The sequence below is a fragment of the Dendrobates tinctorius genome, unplaced genomic scaffold (assembly GCF_039654945.1).
Source record: "Dendrobates tinctorius isolate UK_male_01 unplaced genomic scaffold, ASM3965494v1 ptg000056l, whole genome shotgun sequence".
NCBI classification, from domain to species: Eukaryota; Metazoa; Chordata; class Amphibia; order Anura; family Dendrobatidae; genus Dendrobates; species Dendrobates tinctorius.
Window position 1 is genome coordinate 17,310,277 of NW_027361724.1, and position 26,233 is coordinate 17,336,509.

General features: G+C 44.9%; 1 protein-coding gene across 7 annotated transcripts in view; it reads left to right on the plus strand.

Moving 5' to 3' along the window:
- Positions 1-26,233, plus strand: part of LOC141091822 (UDP-glucuronosyltransferase 1A1-like) — a 269,983-nt gene that overhangs the window by 220,093 nt on the left and 23,657 nt on the right. The window contains exon 1 of one of the 7 annotated variants that reach the window (XM_073577571.1): positions 8,557-9,402. The exons of 5 other annotated variants lie outside the window; for them this stretch is intronic. In XM_073577571.1, the coding sequence (XP_073433672.1) occupies positions 8,572-9,402 (831 nt within the window). In that variant the 5' untranslated portion in view covers positions 8,557-8,571. Of the gene's footprint in view, positions 1-8,556; positions 9,403-10,702; positions 11,649-26,233 lie in introns of those variants that run through there. One more of the 7 variants, XM_073577565.1, reaches the window with a different exon arrangement.

A 26,233-nucleotide genomic window follows, 5' to 3' on the forward strand; every position in this document is an offset into this window, starting at 1 on the left:
CCACCCTTGGTAGTGAAGGGGTTAAGAGATCGTCCGCACTGGACTTCTGATGTCCTTTTACGACACCCCACCAGCTCCTGCTGGCACTGCCACAGCTCCTGCTGTAGCCACAAACTCGCCGGCACCTCTGACTGCCGATCACAAGCGGCTGCTGGCGTCACTGCAGCTCCTGCTGCTGCAGAACCTCTTGCTGCAACTGTAACTGCTGCTCCTGTTACAAGTCTCTGCACGCTTCTGCTGCGACGTCTTCGTGGACCCGCCGATCCACAGCAAGCTTCGTAACCCCCCCGAGTTACAACCAGACACTTGTCACCTTCGTGACCCCACCAAGCCACCGCAAGGTGACTTGAGAAAAAACTTTGTGACCCCACCGAGTCACAGCAAAACACCTCACACGTGCCTCCTAAACCGTTGCCCGTAGTAACCGAGTTTGTAGACCTCGTCCGTTGCCCCTAGCAACAAGGCTACCAGAGTGCCCTTAGCATTCTCCACCAATTGTAGAGATCCACCCTATGAGTGGACGGAGATTTAATCGCTTGGCCGGTCTTTGAGGCATACACGGGGACACTCCAGGTTAAACAGTTCATTCGGTTTATTCAACATCAGCATAAACCGCTCTTCATGAACATAATAGCGAGTAGCTTCCAGTACAATGTCCATTAAAAATGCAGCGTTACCACATAAAGCATACAAAGTCTCCTACTGACCCCGGTCAGCGTTACTCACAGTTTATCCCTCACGGGTTATCAGGGAAGCAGCTGCACTGGGTTCACTGTTCAGACAGTGCCCTGCTCACTAGGCCGTCTACAGTTCCAGAGCCACAGCCGGGTAGTAGCTCCCCTACGCAGAGCCGTCACAGACTCTGCCAGATCCGGGCCTTTCTGTCATGATCCATGCTGGATATCAGGACTCACATAATGCACAGGTAACCTCTTTTTTTTCCTAAGCTGTGCTTAAGGTGTTTTTGCCCCTGGTGGCCATTAGGATTATTGCACTGTGTGTCGTTTGTTCTAAGTTTTCCCCCCCGGTGGTGGTGAGCGTCATTGCACTCTAGTTTCTTTTGTTCAGTGCACGTGATTATAATGCAGCTGTGATTTCTGGCTCTGCTATAAAAGAGTCACAGGTGTTGCAATCAGGGTTGGTGATAGTGTTCATTTCAACCATCCTTGGTGGAGGAAGGGCTGGAGAGCAGCTCTGACAGAGCCTGGTGTGAGAGGCGTCATAGGGGATTTCCTTAGCTCTGAAAGAGCTTGGTGGCAGCGATTCAGGAGGAGAGCTGCATGCTGGTGGTGGACTCTGTTGCCAGGAGCAATTGCAAGAGAGCAAAGCTAAGTGGTGTTTCCCTGTTTGTGTTTTTCCTTAGTGTGTATTAGTGCAGCGGTGGGGCCAGTGCCTGTGCCACCCGGCTCCCTAGCAAGGGATAGGTGTAGGGTGTGCTAGGGCGACAGGTTCGTGATCGGTGCCGGTGCGGAACCGGCATAGGGAAAGTTAGGAGCGTTAGGGACACTGACTCAGGGGAGCGCAGGAGGTCTCCACGTCCCCTTTCCCTATCGCAGGGCCCACCGTTGTAACTGTTTCCCTACCCCTTGTCTTGTTGTTTTAGTTACCGGCCTGCGAGCCGTGTCACACAGGACAGTATCACGCGCCGCGTCCTGTTGTTTTAGTTACCGTCCTGCGAGCCGTGTCACACAGGACGGCTCCACGTGACATTTATCACCAACCATACATTTTTTTCTGTTGAGCCATGGACCCAGTTCAGCCCTTTTCCCAATTGCTGCAGACCCTTACTAAAGGGATTAGGGGGCTGCGCGGAGGGTTGGTGCGACAGCTGCGGCTGTTGGTGGGATCTGGGGGTTGGTCCAGGAACAGGCTCAGCCAGAACCCAAGATATCCCTCCCTGACAGATTTTCTGGAGGGAGAGATCAATTCTTGGTGTTTCAACAAGCCTGTAAGTTGTATTTCAGGCTGCGCCCTCGTTCATCAGGGAGTGAAGAGCAACGGGTGGGAATCATTAGGTCCCTTCTTAAAGGGGATCCCCAATCCTGGGCCTTCTCCCTACCGGACGATTCTCCATCTTTAGAGTCCATGGACGAGTTCTTTGTGGCTTTGGCGCTTGTGTATGGGGATCCTGATGGCATCGCCCAGCGGAATCTCGAATCTGTAGGTGTAAACAGGGAGCCCGGGTCGCTGAGGAGTACTGCTCAGAGTTTAGGAGATGGGCCACTAATACTCAGTGGAATGACCCTGCACTTAGGAGTCAATTTGTGCAGGGCTTGTCTCCAAAGTTGCAGGATACTCTGGTGCAGTACGCCGCACCCAGGTCGCTGGAGGCCGCCATGTCCCTTGCCATCCGGGTGGATAAATGCTTAGGGAAAGACATATACAAAAAGTGCCCCCTGATGTCCTCGCTATTGAGGAGGACCCACCAGTGCGGACGGAGGAACCCAGACAGCCCGGTGTTGTTGATACAAAAAAGGGGGTGTCTGCGGCTCGTCGTGGTGGGGGGGGGTATGCTTTTCCTGTGGGAAGCCTGGCCATTTTATGAGAGCCTGCCCAGTTCATGCCAAGTCTCCTGACGAACCTGCCTACGGTTCGGGGATTGGTTGTCGGCATGTTTGTACTGTGGGCAGACTGGTCATGTCCTGAAGGCTTGCCCATTGCGCGCCAAATTATCTGTGTCATCTGAGAAGCCGCATTCCCCTGGTCACTTGGAGGGAGGCGACCAGGGAGTATACATTTCCTCCATTTTGCCCTCCCAAAGTACCATGTCAGCAGAGGTCTTGGCTGGCGGGGTACCGGAGGTGATACCGGTGTTTGTGGACAGCGGAGCAGGAGTTAGTCTGGTGGATGCTCGCTTTGTCCAGACTCATGGTCTGAGGTGTAGGACGCTAGCTCAGCCTATAAGCGTCCGGGCCATAAACTCTGTTCCACTGAGCCAGGGGAGCTTGACCAAGGTCGTAGAGAATATCCAGCTGCGTATAGGACATCATGAGGAGTCCTTGTCATGCTACGTCTTGGAGGGAATGCCAGTATCTATTGTTTTAGGCCTCCCCTGGCTGAAGAGACACAACCCGGTAATAGATTGGCGGACGAGGGAAGTGGTCAGCTGGGGGCACTCATGTGAGGGTTGCTGCCTAGGAACTACTGTCTCTGCCGTCTCTCTTCAACGGACCCCTTCCTCTCCGGTGAGGGCAGCAGATGTGCTGCAGGAGAGTAGGGGCAAATCTCAACCCTCGCCATTGGCCAACCCTGGCAGGCGCAGACCTCGTGGTGGAAGGGGTTGGAGGGTGGAGTACCCCTTGGTGAGGTGCGGGGGTGTGAGTGTGGTGACACAGGGGGACGCCTCTGTTGTCAATCCCAGAAAGAGTTCTCCAAGTGGTGACAAACGAACGAGTGGCAATAAACATTCAGGTCCGGATCTGTGTGTGAACGAGCATGTATGGGTGGCCACCAAAAAACATCCAGTGGAAGTGTGTTGTGGAGTCTTACCAGCTCTTACCAAACATACAAATAAACAACCCGTTCCCCAGGTCAGAGCTGCGGAGATGTGTGTTGCCTCCAGAACATACGTTGCCAATACCAGCGGGCTCGTTTGTCATAAATTTGAGGTGCAGGTAGTTGCAGGGGTGAACTCTGGATCTGGGCGTCCCTGCTGTAGGTGGTTCCCTGATGGGGAGCGGTCTTGAGGGTCCAGAGGCCCCTCATTAAGGGGAGGGTACTGTCATGATCCATGCTGGATCAGGACTGATATAAAGCACAGGTAACCTTTTTTTTTTCCTAAGCTGTGCTTAAGGTGTTTTTGCCCCCGGTGGCCATTAGGATTATTGCACTGTATGTCGTTTGTTCTAAGTTTTCCCCCCGGTGGTGGTGAGCGTCATTGCACTCTAGTTTCTTTTGTTCAGTGCACGTGATTATAATGCAGCTGTGATTGCTGGCTCTGCTATAAAAGAGTCACAGGTGTTGCAATCAGGGTTGGTGATAGTGTTCATTTCAACCATCCTTGGTGGAGGAAGGGCTGGAGAGCAGCTCTGACAGAGCCTGGTGTGAAAGGAGTCATAGGGGATTTCCTTAGCTCTGAAAGAGCTTGGTGGCAGCGATTCAGGAGGAGAGCTGCATGCTGGTGGTGGACTCTGTTGCCAGGAGCAAGTGCAACAGAGTAAAGCTAAGTGGTGTTTCCCTGTTTGTGTTTTTCCATAGTGTGTATTAGTGCAGCGGTGGGGCCAGTGCCTGCGCCACCCGGCTCCCTAGCAAGGGATAGGTGTAGGGTGTGCTAGGGCGACAGGTTCGTGATCGGCGTCGGTGCGGAACCGGCATAGGGAACGTTAGGAGCATTAGGAAAACTGACTCGGGGAGTGCAGGAGGTCTCCACGTCCCCTTTCCCTATCGCAGGGCCCACCGTTGTAACTGTTTCCCTACCCCTTGTCTTGTTGTTTTAGTTACCGGCCTGCGAGCCTTTCACACAGGACAGTATCACGCACCGCGTCCTGTTGTTTTAGTTACTGGCCTGTGAGCCGTGTCACGCAGGATGGCTCCACGTGACACTATCCATGTGCTTCCCAGGAAGTTCAGTCCCAGACACTTCCAACACACACAGGCCTTCCAGGACCTTGCACTCTGACCAATCAGGATCAAAACACACCCCTCTGTGACCAGACCTCAGACACACTATATAGTACGTGACCACACCCACGAGGAATGGATCACATGGTCATGACCTCACTACAGGTCATGATCATGTGACTAGCCATGTGGTAGGTAACTGGGAGTGGTTACAGGCTATCTAAGGCAGGTGTGTTGCACATGGGAGAGAGTGTGTTGGAGACTGTCAGCCCAGACAGAGCTCCCATGTTCCAGGCTCGGACGTCGCATAACCCGGGGAAGCCGTGCCGGCGACTCTGAGCCAAAAGGAGCTGACGGTCTTGAAAACCGTGATACTGACCGGGGTTAGAGAGAAATGTGTACAGGATGCCTTTGCGGTAAGAGGAATCCGGGAACCTGCGTGGCCAACAGGTAACGGTCTTGAAAACCGTGTGATACTGACCGGGGTCAGAGAGAAATGTGCACAGGACGCCTCTGCGGTAAGGGGAATCTGGGAACCTGCGTGGCCTACAGGTAACGGTCTTGAAAACCGTGTGATACTGACCAGGGTCAGTGAAAGACTGTGTGAGAAGTGGCTATAGGGTGCCTCTGTGGATAAGAGGTACCCGGGAACCCACGTGGCCGACACCAGCAGGCAACGGACAGGTGTCCATGTTATACAGACCGGGGTCAGTGAGAGACTGTATCTGCATTTATGTGTTAAAGCTGGATGTTTAATAGACAGTGAAATGGCTGATGGAACTGTCTTGGTAATAAACTGAATGGCTTCATTTTAATCCTGAGCATGCCAGTGTTTACCTCAAAGACCTGCAAAGTGAGTAATCCCCGTCCACTCACATGGTGGAACCTTACAATATATATATATATATATATATATATATACACACAGTATATATATATATTTGAAATCTTTATTTAATTTGGGTAACAAATTGCAGCCCATTGTCCCCATAATGTGTGCATTGTCGTTATTTTTTGATAAGTATTAATGGGTTTCATTTGTGAATAAACATTGATCTACCATGAACTCTTTATCGAAAATATATTAGGGCACAAAAACACTACATAGACTTGTTCCCTGAGTTGCAGGTATAACAGCTTCTACTCTCCTGGGATACTTTTTACAAGATTTCAGAATGTGTCTTTGGGAATTTTTGCCATTTCATTCGGAAGTGGATTAGTGAGGACACTGAGAGGTTTGTGTGCCAGGGCTGATTTTTAATTCCAAGAAGAGGTTGTAATCAAAGAAAAATGTATGGTACACATTTTATTGGATAATTATTCACAAAAAACATAATTAAAATACATGATTGCACAACACATGAGTAAAAAAATTAAATATAAAAAAAATGAATAGAATTAAACATACGTGTGCAATCATGTATTTTTATTATGTTTTTTGGGATTAATTGTCCAATAAAATTTGTTATATGCTTTTTAATTCCAGTCTGGCCCTGTGGGTGTGTGTGCATTGGGCGGGTTAATGTATATACAGTAGCTTGCGAAAGTATTCTCCCCACTTGGCATTTTTCGTGTTTTGCTACCTCACAACCTGGAAGTTCACAGGTTTTTTGGGGGTTTGCATCAATTCATGTAATGAACATAACTACAACTGTGAACATTTGTTTTGATTTTTATTTTTTTTGTGAAGAAAACAATAAATAGAACAAAATAACTGAAAACTGTGCCTAACTGTTCATCCCGCTATAGTCAGTACTTTGTAGAGCCTCATTTTGCAGCAATTACAGCTGAGTCGCTTTGGATAATCCTCCATGAGCTTTCCACATCTTGCCACTGGGATTTTTGCCTATTCCTCAAGTCAAAACTGCTCCAGCTCTGTCAAGTTAGGGTACCGTTACATAGCGATGCACCAGCGATCCCGACAACGATATGACGTGGTCAGGATCGCTGGTGCATCGCTAAGTGGTTGCTAGTGAGCTGCCACACAGGCAGATCTCACCAGTGACATAGCGGGGGTCGGGGATCGCTACTTACCTGTCAGACGCTGCGATCCTAGCATCCTCCCGCCCGCGTCCACGCCTCGCTCGTCGGCGCCACAGGAAGCCCAGCAGGAAGTGGCCGACGAGAAATGATCCAGGACGTTCTCACGCGACCAACGATAATCAGCGGGGGAGCCGGTCGGAGGTAAGTATCACATGCAGCAATATCGCTAGCAATATCGCTGCAACGTCACAAAATCGGTGACTTTACAGTGATATTGCTAGCGATATCGCAGTGTGTAACGGGGGCTTTAGATGGCTTCCTCTGGTGAACAACACCAATCTTCAAGTTTGACCACAGATTCTCAATTGGATTAAGATCTGAGTCACAAGACACTCGAAAACATTTTCACTATTCATCTTAAACAACTCGAGTGTTGCTTTAGCACTATGCTTTGGGTCATTGTCTTGTTGGAAGGTGAACCTCCGTCCCAGTTTCAAATCACTGACAGACTGAAATAGGTTTTGCTATTGAATATCCCTATATTTCACACCATCCATTTTCCCCTAGACTCAGACCATTTTGCCTGTCCCTGCTGCAAATATATATTCATACAGCATGATGCTGCCACCACCATGTTTCACTGTGGGGATGGTGTTCTTGGGGTTATGAGCTGTATTGGTTTGGTGCAAGACATTGTGTTTACTTTGGTGGCCATAAAGTTCAATTTTGGTCTCATCTGACTACAGCACCTTGCTCCATACATTTGGGGAGTCTCCCACATGTCTTATGGCAAACTCAAAATGAGCCTTACAATTTTTTTGTGTAAGTAAATGCTTACACACAAAAATTTCTCAGTGAGATAAAAAGCAAGAAGTGGACGGCACTCCGTGTTCCAGTGTGGTGCTCATAGAGGAAGTATAAATAGGAAGGCAAAGAATGTCGGCACTCACGTATTGAGTAGTAGCTGTTTTATTGCAATCAAAGCAAATTCATGGATAATGGGGTATGTGACGGTGTGTGCGACAGAGCAGGAAGGGACACCAGGCCGAAGATCAATCCAACAGGATTTGTTGAGACAGGGAGCATTGAACATAAAATATATATAGCGTCTCTGAGTCCACAATGAGTCCACACCAAGAGGGAAACAGTTTCGGGAGCGTCACCCGGTAGTCCGACGCCAGGGAAAAGACAAAATAATCCTGGGATGAGTTCAATGGATCCAACAGATGAGGGACACCATTCCACGTGGCAGCTTTTAACCCTCCACACACGGGCACTAGGATCTCACCTCAGCATAAGATCCTAGCCTTTGGCCTGTCAACACCCAACTGCCTGGGCCAAAACATGTGTCTATTGTTCTGTGTCCAGGGATCCACCCCTCCATGGGGAGGGGCTCCCACCTACTTTTGACTATGTGGCTAACTTAAGAAGTTTCCAGAAGCTACACGCTTGTATTGGATAAGTTCTATGCTGAGGAGTACAAAGACAGACTCCCCCACTGGTTGTTGACTCAGGCCTGATTACATTGCAGTCCAGGGACACAGGCCGGGGAAGGGACACGCTGTTACCACCCACCTATTGAAAAGTAATTTCTACAAAAAAGGAAGTGTCAACCTATTATTAGACTTAGTGGCCAAAGAGAAAATTGCAAGATTTTAGTATGCAGACCAATGAATGTGAGTGCATAAGTGCATATGAAGGATTTTTCATCACGTAAGCAGTAGTTTTTGTCCATTTGTATAAGAGAGAGTACTAGTTTTAATGGCAAATCACTCCTACACACACCTGGAATTAACAAAGTTATCGCATAGAGCTGCACACAGGAACTCCAACCTAGCATAGCAGTGTTTATCTTATTATATCTCTAATGTGATAAATTGTTGTTAGACAAGGGAGTGTTCAATGTTTGAGTCATTCAGGAACTTAAAGTGCCATGTATTAAATAAGTTTTCTATACTTATTCAAGACAAACTTGTAAGTAAGCATTTATGAAACCGATTGATTCTTGGAATTGCTGAGCACTTGAAAATGTCACAGATCGTCTGTCATAATGTGGGTCTTTGGATGTATGCGGCTCTGAGCCTCTTTGCTTTGGTTCGGTGTGGAAATGTTCTTGTAATTGCCCAGGATGCTGAGATCTGGATGGACATGCAAAGTATGGTGGAGAAGATACATCAGAAAGGACACAAAGTAGTGTTGGTCATACCTAAGAACAACCTGATCAAGGATTCCTCCCAAGGGTTCAATGTGAAAATGTATGCCGCTCCATTTTTGGAGCCTGGACTAAATATATATATGGAACATACATTCGATCAGCCACTGTTGGGCAGCTTGTTGAGTGCAATAAGTACAGAATCCAGAAGGATGATTTACACAGCATCCATCCTTTCCTTAACATGTTTGCATCTACTAGATGATCAAGTTTTGATCCATTTCTTGCAAAGAAACACTTTTGATGTTGCCATCATGGATCCCTTCTTTCCTTGTGGTCCCATCCTTGCAGAACAATTCCATCTACGATCTATTTATTTTTTACCAAATTTACCTTGTGATTGGGGCAGCAGGACCACGAGGTGTCCAGATACGAATGACCTAAATCATGTACATGGGTTTATGGAACGTATCAAGAGCCAACTTGTTCATTCAATTGAATATATAACCTGTGAACAAATTAAAAAACAATTTACAAAACTTGCCTCAAAATTCTTACATAAAGAAGTTAAGTTACTTGAGCTCTTTAGCCGGGCAGAGATCTTTTTCTATAAATATGATCATGTTCTGGAGCTTCCTAAACCACTTATGCCAAACATGGTGTTTATTGGAGGACATAGCTGTGGTCGGAAACAGAAATTAGACAGGGTGAGTAGCTTTTCAGAACAATTAATTCATATTTTTTTACTTTTCTAGGGCTTACTTCCTGGAATAAATATATATTTTCCAATGTATACAGTACATGTATGCATAACTAGGATGGAAGTTCGTTTTTTCATTTATGTTTTTATCAATCGTTTTAGTGGGATTTTAAATATTTCGATATGAGAAGGCACAGCCTATGACTTTTTTATCTGCATCAACTGGATTACCAGGTTTAAGCGAGGTTACCATCAGGGATATTTATGGTATATATATATATATATATATATATATGTATATATATATATCTATCCATGATATGTGTATTAGGAGGTCAAAGCTCTCTTAGAATGGTGCTCTATTGCACGTTGGCAAGAATAAGGTAGCTGCACATGCCTCATTCTATTCACATCTGAAAAGGGCTCTGAATGTTGCCAGGTGTGCTAGTTCTCCAATTTTCAAAGTTTCCTTAGCAATCACTGGAGAAAACCACAATTGAGTGGCCATGTCTCCATTTTTGACGGGCTCACAAGTCCACCTTGTCGAGATAGATGCAGTTCTCAACACTGGGTCTCGCACATTTTGGATATTTATGGCATATCCTGTTATTATGCCTTAATTGCCCAGTTGGGACAACACCTTTAAGTTAAGCAAGTCCCTCAAAAGCTGTCCTTTAAACTCTTCCATATTGGAAAAGATTGACATGTTAGATTTTAAGATGTCTGATTCTTTGTTCGCTCAGATAATAGGCTGCTTCCAGAAGCATCTGGCGGTTGCTTATCATACATTTGAAGACATAAAAAGGCATGCTAAGATGGTCAATATATGTGTATTTATATATATATATATATATATATATATTTATATGTCCTGCAAGATACTCATCAGCCAAAAACCAACTGATGTGCATGGTCCCTTTGTCTGCACTTATTTGTGTACTGTATATTTCTGCCTCCACTATTCTGCATGTTTATTACATCCAAGCTAAACTCTTTCAGTGGCAGATAGTATAATGTCTATGGCAGGTGCTGACATATAACAACAGGGGCTCAACAGGTAAGGGGGCCACATACATCTCCAAAGCAGCTAGAATTGTGCATTGTGATGATCTGTTGGATTGCAAAGGTCTCATATACTGGGGCCGTGTTCTTTCTGTTTCCACTCTGCTCTAGGGTCACGTTAACTCGGCATCTATTCTTTATTATTTGCAGTCGATAACAGTGCCAAATATTGAGAAACTTAATAATTTATTAAGAAACAAAGGTCAAGCTGTATGTTCTGAAAAACACACAGTGATATCTATTGACTAATTTAGGCTTGCTGTTGAAGCTGTGTTAGGCGGACGCAGGGTGAAGATTATTTCTTTCAATTCTGACTGTGCTGTGGACCCAATCATGAATACTCTATCACTCTACGGCATTGTCATTAGAAGTCTTCTACTTTTCATTGTGTTTAGATTTACTGAAAGTGGCAAATTGCTCGTGATGCCTCAGGATGGAAGCCACTGGTTTAGTATGCGCTCTGTAGTGGAGAAGTTATCTGAAAAGGGTCATCAAATTGTTATAATTGTCCCAGAAGTGAACTTTTATCTGAAGAACATAGACAACTACACGGTGAGAACTTGGCATGTATCATACACCAAAGAATTTATGGAGTCATTTATAAAGGACTACATCAATGATGAATTTGAACATAAGACATTTTTACAGAAAATGGCACTTACATATAACAGAGCAATCAATAGCACCAAACTTATTGTTGCGGCCTGTGAGAATTTGCTCAAGAATGAAACTCTTATCAAGTATTTGGACGCAAGCAATTTTGATGCTATGTTGAGTGATCCTGTTTTCCCATGTGGAGAAATTATTGCAGAATATTTATCTATTCCTTCCATATTTTTTATGCGTGCAGCTCTATTTTCAGTGGAACAAGCAGCCGCTCAGGCTCCAAGTCCACCTTCCTATGTCCCCAGGTTCCTCTCCACCTATACTGACCATATGACCTTCAACCAGAAAGTAATAAACTTCCTACTGACCTCAATTGAATCTACAGCATATAATCTAGTTTATTCACCATTTGTTCCTATCGCTTCTAATTTGTTGCATAAGGATATCACAGTTTTGGACCTTTTCAGTCGTGCTTCCATCATACTTTTAAGAATTGACTTTGTCTTTGATTTTCCAAGACCTGTTATGCCAAATATGGTTTTTATTGGAGGCATCAACTGTGTCAACAAGAAACCTCTTAACCAGGTAGAAACAACGTTCTTTCTGCTTTATCGTTCCATTTGTTCTAGCAATGTGATAATAGTATGTGAGGTTATTGTTTGTATGTTTACAAAGAGAATACAACTAGGCCAGTTTTTTTCAGTTGTAATTTAGGGCAAAAAACTTACAATTTTATTATATGTATTGACTTTTTTTTATACTAATTAGCGTCTAATAGTTCTAATATGTGTAGCTGTAATTAACGTTTGAAATCACATAATTATCACCCATTCAGGTACGGACTGGGGCTGAAATTCAGCCCTGCATTTGAAATCACACAGGCTCATGTTGTCCCCATCCTTATGAACTAGATGGGATATACAGTATTACTAATATTACCCTGGATGGAGCAAAGGAAGGTTTTCTACAAGACCAATATGTCTAATGATATCTGTGGCCTGCTGGGGTAAGTGACAGAGTCAGCAACTTTGTGCTCCATCACAACTCAGTATGGGTGTCTTGAGAACACCAATTTTGTTAACAATGTAGCAGACAAGGCAGCCCATGACCAGACAGGCCCTTCTGGCATTTGCCAGAATTGCCGGATAGCCAGTCCGGCCCTGCACCCATTTATCTATAAATCTGTTTTATTACAGTTGCATAATATCATATTGTGCTTTATCAGCAACATTTTATGACCTACGATTTGTGTTTTGATGGAAGACACAACTGTAATTGAGAAATAACTATTAAATAGACTTTTTAAAATATTGAATTCATTCAACCATAAATAATGTAACTAAAACTTGGGAAAATTTTGGATTCTCTTATATTCCTTATACACTGGTGGGTGTCCGGATCCTGAGACTCACCAACACTTGCTGAAAAGACTGCTCAGAAATGTGCAGTTTAGCTGAAAGAAGCACAAAGCTCTGAACGCCTGCGCCGAGCAGAGTACAGATTCAAGAAAAAATCTGTAGTCTATTTGTAGTTATATGCTCTGCACGTGCTCAGGCAGGATCTCCACACTTGTACCTCCTGAGCTGTGCACTTTTTAGTGTTTTTTTCTACAATCAGTGGGGCTTTCAGGATCCTCCCCGTTATACAGGGACATTAAGTGACTGGAAAATATAAAATTTTTCACCAAAGTTTAATTACACACTAATGGAATAGAAGTAATAGTAACCCAGGAAGACATGTTCAGGATACTTTAAAGGAGATCTGACAGTAAATTGTGTAGTGCTACTTAAGGGCAGCATATAACTATAATAGGTCCATTGGACTATTATTCCTAATAGTTGATATGTAGCGGAATTTGCATCAGAAAATTGGGGCCTAAGATATTTAACATGTTTTTTGGTCAGTTTTTGTGGCTGATTCTAAATCTGTCCTTATTTTTCTTCCATCAGCTCTAGTTAATGAGTTGTGATATACCCTACGTATATACAAACGACCGATCTAACATTAGGACTCATGGCTACAAAACGTGATAATTTTGGCCTTCTTGGTTATTAAAACAAATTCATACATGGGAAATCTTTTATTTATAAATAATTTACATCACAGAATAAGCATAAAAAGTTGTCATTGATACACGGTTCATTTCCGAAGATACCTTGCAAAAGCGGCACTTTAAGGATTTCTTGCAGTGAGTTGCACTGGAGCAATCACTTTGAATAGACAAGCAGTAATCCGCCATCATGTTGGTATTCCAGGTCTTTAGTATCTTTCTTTTATAATTCCTAAATCTTTTTGGAATCGCTCACGCTGCTTTTCACTTGGGTCACTAAGGTTTTCTGGGATACGATCCAAGTGGCTAAGGAGATAATGCACCTTGATACTCATTGTACAGCCAAAGTGTCGGAAAGAAAATAGCATTATTTCTACTAGTTCAGTGTAATTATCTGCTTTATAGTTCCTAAGAGAATTCCGTGCAACCATAAGGAAAGAAGGCCATGCATCTGCCTCAGCATAGTTCAATGAATCTTTGAAAAGTGGATCTTTTCATGAGCCTTCCGATTTGAGGACAGTAAAAAATACCCGTCTTTAACTTCTCCATGGTTAGCGCTGGAAATTTTCTGCAGATGCAGTCAAAGAATCTTCCCTCTTTGTTTAGAGCCTTTACAAACTGCTTCATTAAACCGAATTTGATTTGCAGTGATGGTAAAATGATTTTATTTCTGACAACCAATCGTTCTGCAATCACGCTATTTTCTCCTACCAATAGAAGTTCTCTCAGAGGCCACTGTTTTCTCACCCATCCTCATTTTTTGATCTACTAACCCAGAGACAGATAAAACCGGGATACTTGATGTATCCACTCTGCTGTCCCAGGAGAATATTCACCATCTTTAGATCCACATAGATTGACCACTGGTGTTTGTGGTCTGATATTTGTTGTAGGACCGGAGCAATTGTGTTTTGCTCTTTGGTCATCTTAGTTGAGTGACCTATTGGTTCCATTGTGTAAAAGCACACATTTTTAGGCTCCGCTTAGAACTGTCTATGAGATGTCCTTCGCTTGGTCAATATTGTGAAATGCTCTTTTTCATCAGCAAGCCTTGAACATTGTTGCAATAAACAAAATCACTTTCCTCTGAGAAGAATGGCAGTAAATCCTTTTCTCCATTGCAATAGTATGTGATTTTGGTTTCCGGATGTAATAAATTCCTATGTGCTAGTCCATAGTGTGGCATTTTTTCACTTTTTTGTATATATGTAGAATAGGATTGTTTTTGTGTGTGTACATCAATCTATGTGAATGCACACATGTTTCATCTGTCATGTCTCCATGTAACCATCGATTTGTAAACATAGTGAATGTTTTGGGGGAAGATATACTTTGGTGTCGTGATGGAACCGTAGAAAGGATTTTGTCATGAAAAGAAACGTTCTCGAAATTCTCAGATACTCATAAACTTATTTATTCCTTGCATTCAGTTATATTGGATGTACAATGAAAAATGATGAGAGCTGTAATTTACTTTTGATACAGTCTAATAATAACTTATCAACCTATAGTTTTAAGTGTTGTCCCTTGATAATCAATAGCATTATGATTATGTACAAAATTGTAATGGCCTTTGCCAAAGGTTATCTATTATTTTTTTTTAATTACAATTATTTTATTAATGAGTAACTTAAAAATTACACTTTGGAGGCACTTTGAAGAACATATCTCCGGAATACATAAAATCTCCCAGACAAATATGATGTTGAGTTGTCCTCTTCTTTGATATAGTTACATATTGTTAGCTTTCTCCTAGTTCTTTATTTGGGAAGTCACACAATCAGCATGTCACTAAAACAGCAGTTGTCGCCCAACTTTCCTAGAATCGTAGATGGCAAATCTACTTAAGTTTGCTGAATTTTGCTTGACTGATGTAAGTGACCCCCTCCCCGAGTGCAATCCTGCCCAATTTCAATAGTGATGATTAACTCCGTTTGAGATAAAAAATTAAATAACCTTTACCCGAAGGTTCATGTGAGTCCATGACAAATATTACTTGACACAAAATTAACTTTTTTTTTTCCTGAAACTCACAATGAGATTGCACTTTTTTTCTGGGTCATTGTATCACACTGCTGATAGAACTTTCCCTCTAGATATGATGGCCTTCCAGATTTACAGGATGGAAAAATCCATCTTGTTCAATTTATGTTACAAGTCAGCCCTCATTACATAGTTCTCCAAGGTTTGTAGATATTTCTTTAAAGGGAATCTGTCAGCAGGATTTCACCCCCAAACCATTTATATGTGCATGTACAGTGGCATGTAAAAGTTTGGCCACCCCTGGTTAAAATTATTGTTGTTGTGAACAGTTAAGCAAGTTGAAGATGAAATGATCTCTAAAACTGTTAGCCATGAAATGGTCATTTGAGGAGTGGAGACATTGGTTGGAGGGAGCTAGACATCAAGTCGTGGTCCTCACTGACCACAAGAATTTGATTTACCTTGAGTCGGCCAAACGCTTGAATCCTAGACAGGCTAGGTGGGCCTTGCTTTTCACACGTTTTGATTTTGTGGTCTCTTTTGTTCCGGGCACTAAGAATGTCAAGGCAGACGCCCTCTCTAGGAGTTTCTTTGCTGATTCTCCTATTGTGACCAAGCCTGCTACCATCTTAGGTGAGGGGGTAGTTCTTTCTAACATCTCGCCCGATTTGAGACATGCTCTGGAAGAGTTTCAGGAGGACAAACCTGTGCGTTGTCCAATTGGAAAATTGTATGTTCCTGACCAGTGGAGGAAGAGAGTAATGTCTGAAGTTCATTGCTCCGCATTGGCTGGTCATCCAGGTATTTTTGGTACTAGAGATTTGGTGAGTCGGTCTTTTTGGTGGCCCGCCTTATCTCGTGATGTCAGGAATTTTGTGCAGTCCTGTGGGACTTGCTCCCGGTCTAAACCTTGTTCTCGCTCTAGTGGGTTGTTGATGCCTTTGCCGGTGCCCAGGAGGCCATGGACCCATATTTCAATGGATTTTATTTCTGATCTGCCTGTCTCTCAGAGAATGATTGTTATCTGGGTGATTTGTGATAGATTATCTAAGATGGTCCATCTTGTACCACTCCCTAAGTTGCCATCTTCCTCAGAGTTGGTGCCTTTGTTTTTGCAACAGGTGGTTCGCTTGCATGGGATTCCTGAGAACATTGTATCTGACAGAGGAGTTCAGTTTGTCTCTAGATTTTGGAGGACTTTTTGTTCCAAGCTGGGAATTCAGTTGTCCTTCTCCTCTGCATTTCACCCTCAGACCAATGGGCAGACGGAGAGAACAAACCAGACTTTGGAGTCTTATTTGAGATGTTTTATCTCTGCAGATCAGGCTGATTGGGTTTCATTTTTGCCCTTGGCCGAATTTGCTTTGAATAATAGAGCTAGTTCTGCCACTTTGATGTCACCTTTTTTTTGTAACTTTGGGTTTCATCCTCGATTTTCTTCAGGGCAGGTGGAGCCCTCTGCCTGCCCAGGTGTTGACACTGTGGTGGAGAGAATGCACCAGATCTGGGACCAAGTGGTGGATAAGTTATCTCTCTCCCAGGAGAAGGCCCAGTGGTTTTCCAACCGACATAGGACCATTGGTCCCCAGTTTAAGGTTGGTGATATGGTGTGGTTATCATCAAAAAATATTGCTATGAAGGTGGCTACTCCTAAGTTTAAGCCTAGATTTATTGGACCTTACAAGATTGTGGAGATTATTAATCCGGTCTCTTTTCGTTTGGCTCTTCCTGTCACATTTAAAATCCATAATGTGTTCCATAAATCTTTGTTGAAGAGGTTTGTTGAACCTGGAGTATGAGGTAGAGAAAGTACTGGATTCCCGTCTGGCTAGACGGAGACTCCAGTATTTGGTTAAGTGGAAGGGTTATGGTCAGGAGGATAATTCCTGGGTCTCCGCCTCTGATATTCATGCCAAACGATTGGTGCGTGCCTTTCATCGGGCTCACCCTGATCGCCCTGGTGGCATAGTTGAGGGTTCGGTGACCCCTCCTCAAGGGGGAGGTACTGTTGTGAGTTCATTTTCCCCTTCATTACTGAGGCCCGAGGAGTCCCTCTTCTGGTAAAGAAAGGTAGTGAGCCTGATTGTCAAACACCTGAGGCTGATGATTGTGACTGGATGAGTGGAGTTACGGACTGGATATAATGCTGCCGACGCCCTTCTGCCCTGCGGGTGATTTCTCTGTGGGATCCTTGGAGACCAGTCTGAATTCCTGCTCCTCCAAAGCTAAGTTTGCTGCTCGGCCTTTTGCTTTTGTGCTTTGACTTTGTTTTTGCTTTGTTTTTCTGGATTTCTGCCATTCCCTGCTGGGGTGTGCTGAATTCATTTAGCTCTGTCTTCTGAAAATACCTGAGTGCTGATTCAGTTTTTGAAGCCTAGCTGCTTCAGGGCCTTTTTCATATCAGCTGGTTGGCTTATGTCTTTGATAGGGTTTTGGCAGATTGCAGACAGCAGCCTTCCTGTCCTTTCCTGTCTAGGTAGTTTTGTGGCCCCGTCTTTGCTCAGTCTGTCTTTCTGTCTGTGTTAGTATTTTCATCTTGCTTCACCGTCATTATATGTTGGGGCTGCCTTTTGCTTTGGGGTCTGCTCTGGGGCAGTTTAGATTTCACCTTCCTTTCTTTAGGCTTATTTAGTTCTCCGGCTGTGAAGAGGCGTCTAGGACCACCGTAGGAACGCTCCACGGCTACTGTTAGTTGTTGTGAATAGGATCAGGGGTCTGCTATCCGCTAGCTACCAACCTCTCCGGTTTTCTGGACTTAGTTTGCATTTTTGTTTTTTCCTCCTCTGGTGACTCATTCATAACACCCTACACTCATCACTGTCCCCAATCTCCTCTTTTTCCTGTCATAATCTGGCTGTTCATCACTACAATGACACTCTTAGAAGCACCCTTGACCAAGTAACTCCCCTCACCCTCAGAACCTCCAAGCACAGGCTAAAACAGCCCTGGCTCACATCGCAAACTCAACTTCTCCAGCGATGCTCTAGGAGTGCTGAACGCCTATGGAGAAAAACCCGCACACCAGAAGACTTCATCCACTTCAATTTATGTTAAGAACCTATAACACTGCCCTTCACCTCGCCAAACAGACCTACTTCTTCACCCTGATCTCCTCACTAGCCAACAACCCCAAGAATCTTTTTGACACTTTTCACTCCCTCCTCAGGCCAAAAGCACAAGCCCTATCACAGACATTGGTGCTGATGACCTGGCCTCCCACTTTACAGAAAAAATAGATAATATCTGTCAGGAAATCTGCTCCCAACCACCAAGTGCTGTGACTCCCATCCCTTCCTGCATCTCCCCTGGCTCACTTTCCACATTTGATCCCATCACAGAAGAAGAAGTGTCCAGACTCCTCTCTTCTTCTTGTCCAACTACATGCACTACCGACCCCATTCCCTCACATCTCCTCCAGTCTCTCTCTCCAGTTGTCACAACCCACCTAGCTACAATCTTTAATCTCTCCCTCTCCTCGGGCATTTTCCCATCCTCATTCAAACATGATATTGTTAATCCATTACTAAAGAAACCCGCTCTAGACCCATCCTGCACAAACCACTACAGACCAGTCTCCAATGTCCCCTTCATCTCTAAACTTTTGGAGCACCTAGTTTACTCCCGCCTTACCCGTTACCTCTCCACTCACTCCCTTCTAGACCCTTCACAGTCCGGCTTCCGCCCCCTACATTCGACTGAAACTGCACTCATCAAAGTGACCAATGACATTCTGACAGCAAAACGTAACGATGACTGTTATGAATGAGTCACCGTAGGAGGCAAAAGCAGATCTCAAATATGACTCCAAGGTCTGGTTTGTTCTCTCTGTCTGCCCATTGGTCTGAGGGTGAAAAGCAGAGGAGAAGGACAACTGAATTCCCAGCCTGGAACAGAAAGTTCTCCAAAATCTAGACACAAACTGCACTCCTCTGTCAGATACAATGTTCTCAGGAATCCCGTGCAAACGAACCACCTGTTGTAAAAACAGGGGCACCAACTCAGAGGAAGACGGCAACTTAGGGAGTGGTACAAGATGAACCATCTTAGAGAACCTATCACAAATCACCCAAATAACAGTCATCCTCTGAGAGACAGGCATATCAGAGATGAAATCCATTGAAATATGGGTCCATGGCCTCTTGGGGACAGGCAAAGGCATCAACAACCCACTAGAGCGAGAACACGATTTAGACCGGGAGCACGTCCCACAGGACTGCACAAAATTCCTGACATCACGAGACAAGGAGGGCCACCAAAAAAAACCGACTCACCAGATCTCTAGTACCAAAAATACCTGGATGACCAGCCAAAGCAGAGCAATGAACTTCAGACATCACTCTCTTCTTCCACTGGTCAGGAACATACAACTTTCCACTGGGACAACGCTCAGGTTTGTCCTCCTGGAACTCTTCCAGAGCACGTCTCAAATCGGGCGAGATGGCAGAAAGAACTACCCCTTCGCCTAAGATGGTAGCAGGCTTGGTCACCACAGGAGAATCAGCAAGGAAGCTCCTAGAGAGGGCGTCTGCCTTGACATTCTTTGTTCCAGGAAGAAAAGAAACCACAAAATCAAAACATGTAAAAAACAAGGCCCACCTAGCCTGTCTAGGGTTCAAGCGCTTAGCCTACTCTAGGTAAATCAAATTCTTGTGGTCAGTGAGGACCACGACTTGATGCTTAGCTCCGTCCAACCAATGTCTCCACTCCTCAAATGCCCATTTCATGCCCAACAGTTCCCTATTCCCCACATCATAGTTACGTTCAGATGGAGAGAACTTTCGGGAAAAGAAAGCACAGGGATTCATTTTAGATGTTACAGGATCCTTTTGGGACAAAACAGCTCCTGCACCAATCTCAGAAGCATCCACCTCTACCTGGAATGGAAGTGAGACATCAGGTTGCCGCAAAACCGGGGCGGAGGTGAATCTTCGCTTCAACTCCTGAAAGGAAGAAACAGCCTCCGGAGACCAATTTAACACATCAGCACCCTTTTTAGTCAAATCAGTCAATGGCTTGCCAATACTAGAAAATTTTGCTATAAATTTCCGATAAAAATTAGCAAAACCCAAAAACTTCTGGAGGGCCTTCAAAGAAGTGGGCTGAACCCAATCGTGAATGGCCTGTACCTTGGCCGGGTCCATTTCAATAGTTGACGGGGACAAAATAAATCCCAAAAAAGAAATCCTCTGTACTCCAAAAAGGCATTTAGATCCCTTGACATACAGGGAATTCTCCCTCAAGATCCGGAACACAGTCCGAATATGTTCCACATGAGAATCCCAATCCTTGGAGAAGATCAAAATATCATCCAGATAGATAATCAAAAATTTATCGACAAAATCTCGGAAAATATCGTTCATGAAGCACTGGAAGACAGAAGGGGCATTAGTGAGCCCAAAAGGCATCACCAGGTACTCAAAATGTCCCTCCGGAGTATTAAACGCCATCTTCCATTCATCCCCATGCTTAATGCGAATAAGATTATACGCCCCCCTGAGGTCAAGCTTGGTAAACCAGCAAGCACCTTTAACTCTGGAGAATAGATCAGAAATCAGGGGTAACAGATACTGATATTTAACAGTAATTTTGTTGAGGGCACGATAATCAATACAAGGTCTTAATGATCCATCCTTTTTGGCTACAAAAAAAAAAACGGCACCCAAGGGTGACGAGGATGGTCTAATATGACCCTTCTCCAACGCCTCCTTAATATAGGATCGCATAGCCTCATGCTCGGGTACAGATAAATTGAAGAGCCGGCCCTTGGGAAATTTACACCCCGGGCTCAGTTCAATTGCACAGTCATAACTCCTATGAGGAGGCAGAGACGCAGACTCATTCTCACTAAATACATCATAAAAGTCCGCAAAATAATCAGTAACATCATGCGACTGAGGAGAGGTGGAAAACACCGGAGCCTCACTAAAGGCACACCGACAACCCCAACTCACCACAGACACAGATTTCCAATCCAAAACTGGATTATGAATCTGTAACCAGGGAAACCCCAGAACAACAGTATCATGCAGATTATGCAACACCAGAAATCTGCAATTTTCTTGATGGTCTGGGGCGACCCGCATTACCACCTGGGTCCAAAACTGGGGTTTATTTTTAGCCAAAGGAGTAGCATCAATTCCCCTCAAAGGGATAGGCATCTGCAGAGGTGTCATCGGAAATCCACAACGTTTAGCAAAATCCAAGTCCATTAGGTTTAGGGCTGCTCCCGAATCCACAAACGCCTTGGCGGAAAATGTGGACAGGGAGCAGATCAGAGTAATAGCCAGAAGAAACTTAGGTTGAACACCCCCAACAGAAAACGTGTGTGCAAAGCGTTTCTCTCGTTTGGGACAGACAGAAATAATATGCGAGGCATCTCCACAGAAAAAACACAACTTATTAAGCCTTCTGAACTCCTGACGCTGCTCTCTGGAAAAAACTCTATCACATTGCATAGGTTCAGACATTTGTTCAACAGGTGGCAACACCTCTCGTGCAGCTTTGCGTTCGCGCAAACGCCGATCAACCTGAATGGCTAATGACATAGAATCGTCAAGACCAGAGGGAACAGGAAATCCCACCATAGTATCTTTTACGGCTTCTGACAACCCCTTCCAAAAGAGAGCAGCCAAGGCATTATCATTCCAGGTAGTAAGTACTGCCCACTTTCGGAATTTTTGACAGTGCAATTCTGCAGAATCACGACCCTGGCTCAATGCCAGCAGGGTCTTTTCAGCCTGATCAATGGCATTAGGTTCATCATACAACAACCCCAAAGCTTGAAAGAATGCGTTCACATTAGTCAGAATAGGATCATCTGGCTTCAAAGAAAACGCCCAATCCTGGGGATCGCCACGCAGCAAAGAGATGACAATTTTAACCTGCTGCGCGGAGCTCCCTGACAAGTTAGGCTTCAAGGCAAAAAATAATTTACAATTATTTTTGAAATTCAAAAATTTAGACCGATCCCCAAAAAATACATCAGGTGTAGGAATCTTTGGTTCAGCAGCATGTGAATGAGCAAGGTAGGCGGAAATTCCCCGCACTTCCGCAGCGAGCTGCTCCACACGATCAGACAATTGCTTTATCTCCATTGAGAGAAAAAAAAAAAATTCCCCCTATGGCCTCAGAGATATAGAGGAAAAAATATACACACTTTTTTTTTTTTTTTTTATTTACAATTCTTTCCTGCTATTGAGTACCCTAGAATCTGCGGTAAGGCGGGTGATTCTGTTATGAATGAGTCACCGTAGGAGGCAAAAGCAGAAATACAAGCTAAGTCCAGAAAACCAGAGAAGTTGGCAACTATCAGATTGCAGACCCCTGAACCTATCAACACAACTAGCAGTAGCCGTGGGGGGTTCCTACGATGCCCTAGACCCCTCGATCACAGCCGGAGAAATACATAGGCCTAAAGAAAGAAAGGGGAAATCTAAACTGCCCCAGAGCAGACCCCAAAGCAAAAGGCAGTCCCCAACATATAATGACGGTGAAGCAAGATGAAAATACTAACACAGACAGAAAGACACACTGAGCAAAGACGGGGCCCCAAAACTACCTAGACAGGAAAGGACAGGAAGGCTGCTGTCTGCAATCTGCCAAAACCCTATCAAAGACATAAGCCAACCAGCTGATATAAAAAAGGCCCTGAAGCAGCTAGGCTTCAAAAACTGAATCAGCACTCAGGTATTTTCAGAAGACAGAGCTAAATGAATTCAGCACACCCCAGCAGGGAATGGCAGAAATCCAGAAAAACAAAGCAAAAACAAAGTCAAAGCACAAAAGCAAAAGGCCCAGCAGCAAACTTAGCTTTGGAGGAGCAGGAATTCAGACTGGTCTACAAGGATCCCACAGAGAAATCACCCGCAGGGCAGAAGGGCGTCGGCAGCATTATATCCAGTCCGTAACTCCACTCATCCAGTCACAATCATCAGCCTCAGGTGTTTGACAATCAGGCTCACTACCTTTCTTTACCAGAAGAGGGAGTTCCTCGGGCCTCAGTAATGAAGGGGAAAATGAACTCACAACAGATGACCACTCTCTGCTCAATCTTCTTGACCTATCTGCAGCTTTCGATACTGTTGACCACCATCTCCTACTCTCTAGGCTTCGGTCACTAGGCATTAAGGACACTGCTCTCTCCTGGTTCTCTTCTTATCTCTCTGACCGCTCCTTCAGTGTTTTGTTCTCTGGCTCCACTTCATCTCCTCTTCCTCTTGCTGTCGGGTACCTCAGGGCTCAGTCCTTGGCCCCCTTCTCTTCTCTCTCTACACAGCCCCAATTGGACAGACCATCAGCAGATGCTGATGACACACAACTATATACATCTTCCCCCGACCTTACCCCCTCTGTACTACAGAACGCCAGTGACTGTCTGTCCGCAGTCTCCAATATCATGTCCACTCTCTATCTGAAACTCAACCTCTCCAAAACTGAACTTCTTCTGCTCCTGCCATCTACTAACCTCCCTAAATCTGACATTTCCCTCTCCGTGGGTGATACCACAATAACACCCCGGCAGCAGGCGCGCTGTCTGGGTGTTATGTTTGACACCAATCTCTCCTTCACATCCCATATACAATCTCTTGCCCGCTCTTGCCGCTTACACCTAAAGAACATCTCTAGAATCCGCCCTTTTCTCACCATGGAAACAACAAAAACCCTCACTGTAGCATTGATCCACCTCCGCAACGCTCTATTAATTGGCCTCCCCGACACTCGACTATGCCCCCCTCCAGTCCATACTTAATAAAGCAGCCATCTGGCTAATCGGTACTGGGACGTGTCTGCTCTTCGTGAGTCATTACATTGGCTGCCCATTCATTATAGGATCCAATTCAAAGTACTGTACTTGTTCTCACCCACAAAGCTCTCCACGGTGCGGCACCCCCCTACATCTCCTCCCTCATTTTTGTCTATCGGCCTAGCCGATCGCTGAGCTCTGCAAATGACTTTCGACTAACCTCTGCACTAATCCGTACCTCCCACTCCGGACTCCAAGACTTCTCCCATGCTGCTCCTATCCTCTGGAATGCTCTACCCCAAGAAATTAGGACTAACCACAATTTGCATAGTTTTAGGTGCTCCCTCAAAACACATTCGCTCAGAGCAGCTTATCACATTCACTAATCAAAGTAATTCTATGTGTAAGTGTGTGTATAGCCCATTCACTATCTCCATCCATCCTTCACTCCCTCAAGATGGCTGGACCTTCATTGTAAATATACAATTGTAAATACACACCTGTACTTTGTATCTCCCTCACCTCATTGTAGATTGTAAGCTCTCACGAGCAGGGTCGTCTTATTTTGTCTTATTTTGCTTTAATTATTGTATTGTTAACGTTGTTACTTATGACTTGTGTTTTGAAACTGTTAAACTGTAAAGCGCTGCGGAATATGTTGGCGCTATATAAATAAAGATTATTATTATTATTAGCCCCCTCTCAACGGGAAACCTTTCATGAAAGGAGCGCACTAGATAATCGGCATGAACCGATCGGGCAGGAACCCAGGATCGGTCCTCAGGACCATACCCCTTCCAGTGCACAAGATACTGGAGGGAACGACGGACCAACTGGGAATACACAATGCGCTCCACCTCGAAATCCTCCTGACTATCCACCAACACAGGCGGCGAAGGACCCAATGATGCTTCTTCCACAGCCCCCAATGGTTTCAGCAGGGCCCTATGGAATACATTGGGGATCTTAAAAGATGGAATATAAAAACAAAACGCCACCGGTTTAACCACCACCGTGATCTCATAAGGGCCATAAAAGATATGTCCCAATTTTGCTGAAGGAACCATAAGTTTAATGTTCCTGGTAGCCAGCCACACTTTATCCCCAACCCGAAGGGTGGGTCCCACTGTCTGTCTCCTGTCAGCAAAAAGCTTTAACTTCCTCTGAGCCTCCCCAATATTTTTTTGGACCCCTCGCCATAAATTCCTCAACTGCTGTACAGCAATATCAGCCTCTGGGCAACCGGAGTCCAGGCGAGAAAACTCCCCAAAGTGTAGATTAAACCCATAATTACAGAAGAAAGGGGAGGTACCTGTAGAGTGGTTAACACGGTTATTGAACGCAAACTCTGCTAAAGGCAAGGCATCGGACCAATCCTCTTGACTGGAAGTGGCAAGGCAGCCCAAAATTTGTTCTAACGACTGATTGGTCCGGTCGGTCTGACCATTGGTTTCCGGATGATGAGCAGACGAAAAGGACAACTCAGTACCCAACCTTTTACAAAATGCCCTCCAAAACCTGGACACAAACTGCACACCACGGTCAGACACCACATTCAAGGGCACACCATGCAAACGAACCACATGTTGAACGAACAACCTAGGCAAGGTCTCAGCAGAGGGTAGTACTACTAAGGATACAAAGTGTGCTTGCTTCGTAAACCTGTCCACCACCACCCAGATGACACCATTACCCTTGGAGGGAGGAAGATTGGTGATAAAGTCCATGGAAAAATGTGTCCATGGTCTATCAGGAACTGGCAAAGGCACCAATTCTCTGGCCTGCCGGTTATGAGAGCTCTTAGCAGGAGCACAAACTTCACAGGCAGACACCAACTTCCTCACATCAGATGTAAGTGAGACCCATCAAAAAACCTCACGATGGCCCCATGAGTGGCTGAAATCCCTGGATGTCCACTAAGCGCCGAATCATGGAACTCCTGGTGGACTTTGAGTCGAAGTTGAACCGGAACAAACAATTTTCCCACCGGCTTGGACGGGGAAGCCTGGAACTGGGCCTCCCGAATCTCCCGTTCCAAACCTGCAAACACATCAGCAACCACCACCCTGAGTTGAAGAATGGAGGATGGAGGCTCGGGGGGAGAAACTGGGTCCACACTTCGAGACAAGGCATCGGACTTCACATTCTTGGATCCCGGACAAAAAGTGATCGAGAACTGGAACCAGGAAAAAAAGTGACCATCTGACTTGCTTGGGGGTCAATCTTTTAGCAGACTAAATATATGCCTGGTTCTCGTGGTTCGTAACTACAGTAATAGGATGAACCGCCCCCTCCAGAAAATGCCTCCATTCTTCAAAGGCCAACTTAACCGCAAGAAGTTCCCCATTAGCCACGTTATAATTTCTTTCCCCGGGGAGAACTTCTTGGAGAAGG